Source organism: Bos grunniens, chromosome 6, assembly GCF_055505025.1.
Source record: "Bos grunniens cultivar Pamir isolate PY7600 chromosome 6, Bosgru_T2T1.0, whole genome shotgun sequence".
Classification (NCBI taxonomy): Eukaryota; Metazoa; Chordata; class Mammalia; order Artiodactyla; family Bovidae; genus Bos; species Bos grunniens.
Window position 1 is genome coordinate 61,064,141 of NC_141170.1, and position 12,702 is coordinate 61,076,842.

Below are 12,702 nucleotides of genomic sequence, written 5' to 3' on the forward strand. Positions count from 1 at the left end.
CATTCCCAGAAATTTTCTCTTCCTTGAGATAAACTTTTCCACTTCCTGGCTTTCAATTTAATTCAGTGGCTAATACTAATCAGGCACAAAAGTCACTCCAGGACAAAAAAAACAGAACACATTCCATTTGCGATGTGTGTGTGCATGTGTAGCTGACTGGATTGACTTGATTCTCTCCTGTCCATCAGAGTGACCCTGAGCTCAGCAGGGATTATCATCTCTGTTCCACAGTCAGGAAAACTGACCCAGGAGCTTTCAGACAGCCCTCTAATGGGAGCTTGGCTGGCAACTCCCTGAATGACCATGAATAAGTTACCTGACCTTTCCCGGCCTCAGTTCCTGGCCTCCCCTATGGGCTGATAACCCCTACCTCCCAGCATCTGTGGGAATCGTGAGACACACACCTGGCAAGCTGAGCTAAGGGATCTGCTTCCCACACTTATCATGAAACCCCTCGCATCCATGCTTGTGCTGCAATGAATGGCAGAGGCTGCCACACCATGGAGCCTCTGACTAGCTCAGCACAAAGGCTGCACACACGCAAACCAAGACATTCATGTGTAATCACACATACAGTCCGGGATAAATGCCACGCGCACACACACATCTCTTTTTTCACCCAGGTTTCTAAGTGAGGTCCTAACCTGGAACACCCGGGGATGAAACCTTGGGCCTTTGATGCAGAGGGGCTGAGGTCAGGGGCTCTCGGCTGTGCACAGGGCGGAGTGCTCTCGCAGGCCCCCATTAATCCCGAGGAACCATCCCAGGTCACAGGCATCTCTGTTTAATTGCATCACCACCTCCTGGTGCCAAAACACACACAGCCTTGCAGTCATGCCCAGAAATCTATCCCCGACTGCGGCAGCACGCAGCTGGCAGTGACAGCGCCTGGTCCTCCAAGGGTGTTTTTTCACATTGCTGTATATTCTTCAAAACCGCAATTATAAATGGCTTCGTGGTATTCTATCAAGTTGATGCATCAATAATCATGTTAATCCAGTCATCGAATGTTGGCTATCTAGTTACTTGCAAGTTTCTGTTATAAATGACAACTCTAAACATCTTCATATGTACTGTTTTTCCCATATTTTGGCTTATTTCCTAAGCATGCATTCCAAGAAATGGGATTACTGAATCAAAGGATACGAATATTTTACTGGCTTATGATACACACTGCCAAATTGCTTCCCGAATGGGAATAATCAACACACAATGCCACTAGCAACATTAAGAATGTGCCAGACACAGTACACCCTTGGCATTGGGTACTGGCCTTAAAATGTTTCATTCTGTTAATCTAGGCAGGTAAAGAATTATACCTTATTTACATTTAAATTATGCACAAAGCTACATACTTCCCCAGCTATTATTAATCTGCTCTATGAGTCTCCTTTAGTGAACTCCTTTGCATTCTTGGCTCATCTGCTATTGGACACTCAGTGTCTTTTTCTCTCTGCTGTCTGTGGACACTACAATGAAGCCATCAACCTTGACGGCAACAGAACTAGTCACATACTTTCCACCCTCCCCACCCCCACACCCTTCCCCGCAGCTGGGGTGGTGGGGGGCGGTCTCAATGGTGCAGCTTCTGCCCAGGTATCAAAATAAAGGGGTTCAATGTCTGTGGGGAATTTAAAAATAGTAATAAACTCAACTGAAAGTTGGTCTGCTTTTTATTATCACCACAATGCAAGCAATTCTCAACAATGCCAGGGGTAAAGGACGCCTCCCCACCATATCCCTACCCTCTTGGTATGGCAGCGATTAGCCTTTTAACAAACTTTCAACAGCACAACCTGCCTGAGCCGCGAGGACTCCTCCCAAGGCAGAAGGGGCAGCCTCACCACTGTGATTCTGAAGAGCATCTTCTGAACAAGGGAGCTTTGGCGAGATGCCGATTTCTCTCCTACCAGCTCAAGCAGAACCGAGACCTGTCTGGCGTGTTTATGATGGAGTCACCCACTGCAGCTTTTCCAAGGTGTGTGTGGCTCCCCCGGGGAACTTGCTGAAAGGCAGATTCTGACTCAGCAGGTCTGGGGGGGCGGGCCTGGATTCTGCGTAAGTTCTATGCAGTAGGACAATGGTACCGGTCAGGAGCCCACTTGAGGCAGGGCCTGCAGGATGCTGAATGTGGGCTATGGGCTCCATCCTCCCGACCCCCCTCCCCTACAATCTTCCTTGCACTGACCTGAGGCTGCAGGGCACGTGCTGTGATGAGACAGCCCTGACCTCCCTTCCCTTCCTTTCTGTTTATTCCCAGGGCTTCCCCCTTCCTGAGAGAGGGTTGTTAAGGCTTACATTCAACTGAACTAAGTCACGCTGAGCAGCTGCCCCAGAGCCCCTTGCCGCCGTGCCCTGGACCCTGTCAGCTCTGGGCCGGCCTCTCGGCGGCGGCTCTGAGCCTGTCTGTGTTGAGCGGGAGCTGCAGGGCCCCGTCCTTGGTGACTCTGCCCACCCTGGATGCAGACTGTGTCCCAGAGGCTCAAGTTGAGGTTTCCACAGAGAAGGCATTTAGTGAAACACAGCTCGTCTATCACAGGGGTGCACCCGGCTCCATCCCTTCTCACACAGGACAATTAACTCAGCCATGTGCAAGGAACACAGTACCATTTCCACCCTGCAGGCTCTCCAAAGGTGTACCTCTAAGCTGAAATTGAGACTAGAGCACCCTCTGCAGGAAGGGGAGGGGCAGCGAGAAAACAGAAAGCTTGACAGCCCACAGAGGTCAAGCTCCAGATGGACCGTGTGGGAGGGGAGAAGGGCCAGAGCTGCCTGGTACCGTGAATCTGGTTTCCCAGGGAGACCTGTGACAGGCTGAAAACCTGGACCTCAGAAGCAGATGCTGTGTCCCTACATGCCACATCCAATCCCCCACCTCCCCCCAAGAAAGCTGAAGCCGTGCCTAGAACATCTCTCACCCTGTGCCTTTGCACGTGCTATAACTGCGGGACAGTTGACTGCAGCTCGTGCACCAGGGCTGTCCCACCGCATGCTTTGCAAACAAAGCTTTATTTCAACACAGTCACTTCACTCCACACACACATTGGCTCTGGCCACTTTCAGGCTCCAGAGACTGAGCTGACCTCATGTGACCTTATGGCCCACAAAGCCTGAAATACTTTCTCCCTGGCCCTGTGTGGAAAAGGCCTGCTGCTGCTAAGTCGCTTCAGTCGTGTCTGACTCTGTGTGACCCCACAGATGGCAACCCATCAGGCTCCTCCGCCCATGGGATTTTCTAGGCAAAAGTAGTGGAGTGGGGTGCCATTGCCTTCTCCGAAAGAGAGTAAATGCTCGGCAAGGTCAGAAAGGAAAGCATCACAGGGTGGAGGATTCTGTCTTAACGGACAATACAGCAAAACTCTTGATTAAATGATACCTGGAGGCACTTGGTGGAGCTGAGTAGTTGCTAAAGCATTTGCCATGAGAGAGCCTCAGTCTGAAACAACATCTTTCCACTTCTTGGCCATGTGACTGTGGGCCAGCTAATTAACCACTCTGAACCCTAGGTTTCTCATGAGTTAAAACCAGATGTCTTCTCAGGAGGTCATGACTGAATAAGATCAGGTGTATATATGCAGAGTTGCTCAGAACCTGGCAAAAAGTAGGGCGTTGATAAGTCAGAGCGATTCACACTGAGAGGAGGGCGCCAGGGAAGTAAAAGCCTCTCTTGAGAAGAAAGTGCAGAGTTGAAAAGCGCTGCTCCTTCACAAGTAAATGAAACGTGCAGAGACCCAAAGCGGCACCGGGGCTAAACCCTCTCTCTCTCTCAGGCCAGACGTGCCTCCTTCTCTGGGCTCAGCACTGAAGGAGGAGCAGCAAATGGAACCACAAACTGCTGCGTGTGTGCGTGCAGCCCACCACTCTCAGACGAGCAGGAATTCTCAGACTTTTTAAAAACATATCTTTATTTCACTATTTGTTTTAACAAAATTGCTGTAAGTGTTGGGCTTATGAGAGGCCCGGCTGCTGAGTCTGTGGTGGCCCAGTGCTGAGATCCCTTCCGCAGCACTCAGCCATCTGGCCTCGGGACACTTTCAAGGGTGACCTCACCTTCTGCAAGGCAGTTCAGCCCTGCGTGGTCAGCAACCATTACTGGAAGAGTCTTCCTGACACAGAGTCACAATCTGCTCCCACTCCTACCCCGCTGCAGTTCCCAAGTCACTTCACTCTCAACCTCTTAACATTCCAGAGAGTCATACATGCATACATGCAATTCTACTGCACACAGAAACCAGAGGTATGGGGCCACAGATGTGGAACTGAGTACTATTCACAAACACACACATCATGAAACAAACTTAAAGAATATACACTCTTTATCACAACTTCATAGCAAGATATTTTAGAAGATTCCAATTAATGCCATTCAGCACAAAAATCAAAGCACTCATTTTACAAAAGCCCACAAGGAATAAAAAGCTATGAATTTTGGAAGAACAAACGATGAGGGGTGAAGCCTCTTAACCGTAAGAAATTACAGTTACAATTCTTACAAACTTTAAGAAATTGTGCTGGATGTCACACTCATAGCACATGCACACTCAGACACACACTTAGTCATGGAACAAGGCCTTGAGCTGTGCCTCCTACAAGCTACTCAGGACTTGGTAGGTCCTGAGTGGTAGGAAACGGACGGAGAGCAGGAGGGAGAGAAAGAGAAAGAAAAGGAAGGAAGAAAGGAATTCAGCTTCTGAACATCCAGGATTATGGAGCTTCTGGAAGGTCCAGACTGAACCATACCTGACTGATAGTCTTCTCCATCTGCACCAAGCCCAGGTTGGGTAGTGTGCTTTTTATAAAGTCAACTATGGTTTCTAGGTTTTCATGCTGCAGAATCAAGGGCTTATGGCTTCCCAGCAGACTTAAAGCCACTTTAAATATGACCTCTGATCCCTGAAGAAAGATCATATCTGGGAAAACATAGAAAAGCCAGAAGTTAATATGGACCCAGTTGCTGATAAAATGATACACTGTCCCCTTTCACACACACTGAAAAGCGGGACAGTGGGAAACACAACCCTAAATTACAAGATCCTGACATTTCAGATAGGGTTGTCAAGATAATACTAAGAAAACAATGTATGCAAACATACTGCTAAAATTTTGTCACAGGTTCAGATCTTTTTTTCACTCTGAAAATATACTAAATTCAAACACACTTCAAAAGTTGAACTGTGAAAAAGAAAACTTTTAATTAGTCTGTTTTTCCAGAAATTCTCTGGATTTCAAAGGAGTTATTACTAAAACACATGTTTTCATGGGTAAAACAAAGATTTGTATACTCTACCCTAATTTCTGATGCTGCAAGTGAAAAAAATACCCATTTTCCTCTGCTTTGAAATAAGGAGTTTAGAGATGTAAAGATCTCTAAAAACTGTAAAAAGCCTACATCATTGCAAAAGTACATTATTAAATACAAGTATACTGCCTGTTTAACTTATATGCAGAGTACATCATAAGAAATGCTGGGCTAGATGAAGCACAAGCTGGAATCAAGATTGCCGGAAGAAATACCAATAACCTCAGATATGCAGATGACATCACCCTTGTGGCAGAAAGGGAAGAACTAAAGAGCCTCTTGATGAAAGTGAAAAAAAAGAGTGAAAAAGTTGGCTTAAAACTCAACATTCAGAAAACTAAGATCATGGCATCCGGTCCCATCATTTCATGGCAAATAGATGGGGAAACAATGGAAACAGTGAGAGATTTTTATTTTGGGGGGCTCCAAGCTGGTTTTAGAAAAGACAGAGGAACCGGAAATCAGATTACCAACATCTGCTGGATCACTGAAAAAGCAAGATAGTTCCAGAAAAACATCTATTTCTGCTTTCTTGACTATGCCAAAGCCTTTGACTGTGTGGATCACAATAAACTGTGGAAAATTCTGAAAGAGATGGGAATACCCGACCATCTGACCTGCCTCTTGAGAAACATGTATGCAGGTCAAGAAGCAACAATTAGAACTGGACATGGAACAACACACTGGTTCCAAATAGGAAAAGGAGTCTGTCAAGGCTGTATATTGTCACCCTGCTTATTTAACTTATATGCAGAGTACATCATGAGCAACGCTGGGCTGGAGGAAGCACAAGCTGGAATCAAGATTGCCAGGAGAAGTATCAAGAACCTCAGATATGCAGATGACACCACCCTTATAGCAGAAAGTGAAGAAAAACTAAAGAGCCTCTTGATGAAAATGAAAGAGGAGAGTGAAAAAGTTGGCTTAAAGCTCAACGTTCAGAAAACGAAGATCATGGCATCTGGTCCCATCACTTCATGGGAAATAGATGGGCAAACAGTAGAAACAGTGTCAGACTTTATTTTTCTGGGCTCCAAAATCACTGCAGATGGTGACTGCAGCCATGAAATAAAAAGATGCTTACTCCTTGGAAGGAAAGTTATGACCAACCTAGACAGCATATTAAAAAGCAGAGATATTACTTTGCCAACAAAGGTCCGTCTAGTCAAGGCTATTGTTTTTCCTGTGGTCATGTATGGATGTGAGAGTTGGACTATAAAGAAAGCTGAGCACCAAAGAACTGATGCTTTTGAACTGTGGTGTTGGAGAAGACATTTGAGAGTCCCTTGGACTGCAAGGATATCCCACCAGTCCATCCTAAGGGAAATCAGTCCTGAATATTCATTGGAAGGACTGATGCTGAAGCTGAAGCTCCAATACTTTGGCCACCTGGTGTGAAGAACTGACTCCTTGGAAAAGACCCTGATGCTAGGAAAGACTGAAGGTGGGAAGAGAAGGGGATGAAACAGGATGAGATGGTTGGATGGCATCATTGATGCAATGGACATGAGTCTTGGTAAGCTCTGGGAGTTGGTGATGGGCAGGGAGGCCTGGCGTGCTGCAGTCCATGGGGTTGCAAAGAGTCAGACACTACTGAGCAAATGAACTGAATGAAATAAAAAATTTTTTTCACTCTGAAGAATTCAAAGAACTTTATCAGAGTTATTTTCTAGTTCTTGCCATTTTTTGCCTTAGAATGGCTGGCAAATGCTAACGATTCCCACATCGACTATGCACAGAGGGGAGGCAAGAGGCTGCTGTCAGCCCACCCTCGCTCTCCCTTCCCCAGAGGTGAAGCCATTCAAAAAAGAGACTCCAATGCCCTGGGGCTCAAGTATAGAACTAGTAACTCACTGTTGGGTGACTAAGTTTGGGAAAGTGACCTAACTACTGGAATAATAATGTAAGAAGAAATAGAATTTTAAAAGAGAGGGGCATAAATCTAATTAGAGGCAAAAAATTTTCTTTTTTTTTAGGGTGGGGGGAGCTGCAGGTGAATGGAAGAGACAAGGCAGCTATAAATGCCATCAAGTGAAGGAGGACAGAAGCAGGGGAGAGAGTATGCCCCAAGCAAAGGTGGCTGCAGAGCCTGACCTTGAAGAACCCATAGAAACTCCCCAGATAAGAAATCAGGGAGTAATACTCTGAGCAGAAGGAAAAGCAGGTGGAAATGTAGACAGGGGTGAAAGCACACAGGAGCCTGGAGGAGCAGGTAAGGTGAGAGTACCTTATTCTCCCTCCAGAAAGTTCAAAAATTAAGTAACTTTTAATTAATAGTACAGAAAATGTTACCTATAAACCCACTGCCCCAATCCAGCTATTGTCATTTCTGCCCATCTCCCAATTCTTAAACACTTACAGACTGGAATTTAAAAACACAATAATCTCCTTGGAAAAGTGAGTTGATTTTCTGCATTTGAACATCCCTGCACAAAGAAAGTGAGCTGTGAAGGCTTCCAGCAGCGTGGCAGGAGCCCCGCTCACAACCTCATGGCCAACTCTCCTTTTTTGAGCCACCAACAAAACAGGCAAAGGGGTTTAGCTGGCAGGAGAGGGAACCTAAAATTCAGCTGACTCCACCACTTTGCAAACTGCTTGCTGAGAACACTGCAAATAACTACTTTGCTTTGAAGACACTTCAGCAGCCCTATTATCATGTTAACCTGTATGGGCACTGTATTTGAAACTCCCCATGAAACAGAAGTTCAATTTTCCTGTGGGGGAAAACGATCAACTCCAGGCACACGGCCAGTTAGGTGAACTTACCCTGCATCTCTTTTGCAGCCACCGTCGTCTTTGTCTAGGGTGATCCCTCTCCTGCACTTTCTCTGGGAGGCTGCAGTCCTCCCACTGTGAACCCCCGACATCCCTCCCAGGATCGGGTAGGAGGGAGATGAACGAGGACAGCAGCCTTGCCTCAGAACAACCGCACAGACTCTGTGAAGACTCACTTCTTCACCACGGTATCACGTTACCCTGAAGAGCTGTTTCTCCAGGCCACCCAAACAACCTTGTTTTCCAGTCTCTTTTAGTCCTGAAGCCTCTCAGAATCCTTCCCTATGTTACAGGTGGCTTTTGTGTTTTGCCAAACTTTCGGTTTTTATATTCCACCTCCTCTCTCATCTAACTTGGCAAAATGCCCTAGAGAAAACATCTGGAGCCTAATAATAGCATAGCTGCCACCTCCAGCAGGAGCAAGAATGGTCCTATTTTTCAGACTTTTCCCCCAAAGATAGATGTTAGAAGATGAAAAGAACAAGCATCTCTCCCAGGAGGGCCCCTCTGCACCCAAAGAGGAAAAATACAGGAGGGGGCGATTCCACATTATGTGACACCCAGAAGAGTGTGATGAGCACAGGCTCATCACAGCTCGACGTGAAGGTCGAGCACAGGCATTACTGGCAGCTGTCCCTCCAAGAAGTGCATACTTAACTAGAGGTAAAAAGTAAATTCAAAGTGTTGGCTACTCAGTCGTGTCTGACTCTTTGCAACCCCATGGACTGTAGCCCACCAGGCTCCTCTGTCCATGGGATTCTCCAGGCAAGAATACTGGAGTGGGTTGCCATGCCCTTCTCCAGGGGATCTTCCCAACCCAGGGATTGAACCCAGGTTTCCCCCATTGCCCCATTGCAGGCAGATTCTTTACCAGCCTGAGTCACAACTATTAACCTATATATGGGCTATGTTGACCGCAAACTGAGATAGATTCCTTTACTTACATATAAAATGCTACTGCTAAGTCGCTTCAGTCATGTCCGACTCTGTGCGACCCCATAGATGGCAGCCCACCAGGCTCCCCCGTCCCTGGGATTCTCTAGCCAAGAACACTGGAGTGGGTTGCCATTTCCTTCTCCAACACATGAAAGTGAAAAGTGAAAGTGAAGTCGCTCAGTCGTGTCTGACTCCTAATGACCCCATGGACTGCAGCCCACCAGGCTCCTGTGTCCATGGAATTTTCCAGGCAAGAGTACTGGAGTGGGGTGCCATTGCCTTCTTTGATATAAAATGCTGAATAGTTAACAAAATTTCACGTGTTTTTAGGTTTATCCAGGCCTAAATGCCTATAATGAAATGGCCTCAGACCAAAAAAGCCTACTGTGAATGGTAGGCTTTGGGATTTAAAATGAAGCTATCCACTATCATGGAGCTAAGTCACCCATGTTAAATACAGAAACGGTTTTTTAAAAACCTATCTTTTCTAGGAAACCTACTAATAAAATGGTTCGTTTTTAAGTATTGGTAGAGGAAACAGTGATATCACAAGACAACGCTGCCCGAAGTCCCCACGTCCTGCCTATAATCTCAGGAGCCCTGAGCCCTTTAGCCAGCAGGACATGGGGTTGGCAGGATCCAGGAATCATAGACACTGGCATTGTTATGCATAATATATGAGAAACTCTGAGACCCACCTCTGACTGCACAGTATGGAGAAGACGACCCTGCTTTTGTGGCTTTAGCTTTATTTAGGAAGTCATTAGGATGAGCTTCATGCTCTAGAGCCCAGGAATTGCAGCTACTAAAGCCCGCACACCTTAGAGCCTGTGCTCCACAAGAGAAACCACAAGGAGAAGCCTGTGTCCCGCAGCTAAAGAGCAGCCCCGACTCACCCCAACCAGAGAAAAGTCTGCACAGCAACGAAGACCCAGCACAACCAATAAGTACATAAATAAAGTTAAAAAAAAAACAGCACAGGTTTTTAAGTTATCAAGTGACTCAACAGAAATGGTACTTCAAACCACTCGGTATGTGATGATGATCAATTCTTTAATAACCGCTTTCTCCACAATAAACAGATAAAAAGAACTGTCAGAGTCACCACTTCATCCTGAAGCAGGGAAAGCAGACTGTACTGGAGCTGACTGTTCACAGCGCCTCACTCAGCTGCTATCCCTGCCACGTCAAGGCAGACTTTTACATTTTTAAGTTTTAATTTCTTTAAATTGAAGCATAATTGACAAGGAGGCAGTTTTCAGACTTTACATGTGAACATTTATTTAACTTTGACAGAGACAATCTTCTTGAAAAGTAAATTGAGAAAAGGGGAGATGGTTTGAAATGTGACCCACCTGTGGTCACAAGGGCAGAAGGCTGAGGTGGGGCCTGTGAGAACAGACCGTGAGTCAGTGATACAGAGGTGCTTTCAAGAGCTGGGCCGCAGAGGAAGCACATAGAGCCAAGAGCCAAGGACAGAGGAGGAGAGAGGAGGAGGAGAGGAGATGCAGAAGAAGCCCAGAACGCAGAGGAAGCACATAGAGCCAAGAGCCAAGGACAGAAGAGGAGAGACGAGGAGAAGAGGAGGTGCAGAAGAAGCCCAGAAAGAAGAGTGGCCCAGAAGTCCCTGCTGAGAAGTCTTAAGGAGCTGTCAGTGAGCAAGCCCTGGGCCAGAGAGGTGGAGGAAGACAACTCAGGAGAAATGTCTCTGGACCACGCACCCGGCTCCTCGGTCTAGCCTTCAGGACATCTGCTCCAGTGAGAGCATGGCAGGAGGAAATCGGACCTTATTCCCACAAGAAGGCATGGAGGGGTGGCCCTGATCATCAGAAATCAAGCAGGTCCTGAAACTCACAGAACTCAACCTCCTCACTAAATGAAAATGACAACATCCTGTTCCTGCAGATACAGGTCTGAAAATAAGAACCACAGCTATGGAGAAACCATACCCAGTTCCCATCGAATCTGAGAACCCAGGTTCTGCAAGCAGCCTCACACACACTCACCAAAGACTCTGGCGACGAAGCCCAGGGGGAACTGTGAGGCAAACACGGTGAGGAACCAGGGCGCAGCATAGAGGCTGGGGCCAATCTCATGCTCCTCCAGGTGGTTGTAGAGGTCCCTGTGGTAGTCGTGGAGCAGCCTCGAGAGCTGGTACATCTGGATCTGCAGGGACACACACAGGGTCTCAGGGAGGCAGCAGCCTCCATCCCCACTTGGAGAGGAAAGAGAAGGACCATGAGACTGGCCACATGGCTCCCTAGACCCTGCCCTCAGTTCTCTCTTGTCCAGCCAGTGCTTGCCGGGGCTGCTGCCACAAGGCTGGGGCTGGCCGGCACTCAGGGCAGGGCTCCTCAGCTAAGACATGTTCCACATCTGCCTCATGAAAATGATCTGTAAGTTCTCTTACAAATACATGTTATTAGCGAAACTCAAAGCTAGGAGAGTTGGAGATAAAAAGCCAGCCTCTGGCAGAGAGTAAAGTGGGAGGGAAGCATTCTGTAGCAGGAACCTACTGAACCTGTTCCCGTAGTAAGTTCCTGCTGAATCCCCCCAACCCCTCCAGAGGCAGGACAAGTGTGACTTCTTCAGGTTTATAACACAGGTGAGTTAAAGTAAGATGACAAGGGTTTATCTCAAGATGGAGAAAATAACTTTTCCAACTGGGCTGGACCCAGGGTGGCAGGGGCTCAGGGATGGGGGTGGGGGGGCTCCCTGGCAGAGGAAATAGCAAATACACTGGGAGGTGGGACTCAGACTACCTGAAGGTGGATTCAAAGAGAAAAGGTAAAAGTAAGGGCCCTGGAGAATCCCAGGGACCGGGGAGCCTCGTGGGCTGCCGTCTATGGGGTCGCACAGAGTCGGACACGACTGAAGCGACTTAGCAGCAGCAGCAGCAGCAAGGGCCCTGGAGTCAGACAGGCCTGGGTTTACATCCCAGCTCTGCCACCTGCTACTGTGTGACCTGCTCAGATTATTTACTATGTAACTTTTCTGAGCCTTAGCTTTCCTGTTATAAGCTGGGATCAACACTGCCTTCCTGAGGGTGGAGGAGGTAAATAAATGCGTATGAACCACCTGGTGTAAGGCTAGCACAGAGTAAGTTCTCAGCAGTGACAGATGCTACAATGTTAACTGATGGTGGGAAATTTCCTTAGATACACTTGGAAAGGGATCATAAACATGTTTATTTTAGCATTCAACTTTATCACAGGCAGAAGGAAGGCTTTCTACCTGTAAAATAATCATGTCCGGCCGATATTGTTTCCGCAGTCCCATGTCAAACATCAGAAACTTGAGCATGTTAAACGCCTCTTCTTCACCCATATGAAGCAGCAGGATGCCTGCTACAAAGCTGAGACCTTGGCAATAGCCCACTTCTTGGTCTAGAAGCGAGTAGGCCTTCAGGATGTTGTAAAGTGACAGCTGCCCTGCTCCTAGCTGAGCAGAGTAGTACGGATGTGTTGGAAAGGTTCGCCCTGTAAAAACAAAACACATTAGCTATAAGTTTTTAAAAAGAAAGTCTATTGAACCAGAAATCCAATGTGCTTCAAGTTAAAGCAACAGACCTTTACAAGTGGGATCATGTCATAAATCAGCTCTGTAAACAAAGTCAGCTGGTTGTGCTTGGAACAACTTTTTGTTCTTTGCAATTAAAAAATCAGCAATTAATCATGCTTTCAGGTGAAAGA

The 12,702-nt window shown here is 47.0% G+C and overlaps 1 protein-coding gene across 18 annotated transcripts in view; it reads right to left on the reverse strand.

Annotated features, from left to right (window-relative positions):
- The window catches only part of TBC1D1 (TBC1 domain family member 1), a 225,689-nt gene that overhangs the window by 5,292 nt on the left and 207,695 nt on the right, over positions 1–12,702 (reverse strand). For 14 of the 18 annotated variants that reach the window (XM_086406158.1, XM_086406152.1, XM_086406157.1 and 11 more), the window contains 3 exons: positions 12,245–12,489; positions 11,017–11,176; positions 4,741–4,910 (listed from right to left, as the gene is read on the reverse strand). In XM_086406158.1, coding sequence (XP_086262284.1) covers positions 4,741–4,910; positions 11,017–11,176; positions 12,245–12,489 — 575 coding nt within the window. The remainder of the gene's footprint in view (positions 1–4,740; positions 4,911–11,016; positions 11,177–12,244; positions 12,490–12,702) is intronic. The other 4 variants (XR_015165491.1, XR_015165489.1, XR_015165490.1 and 1 more) reach the window with 1 other exon arrangement.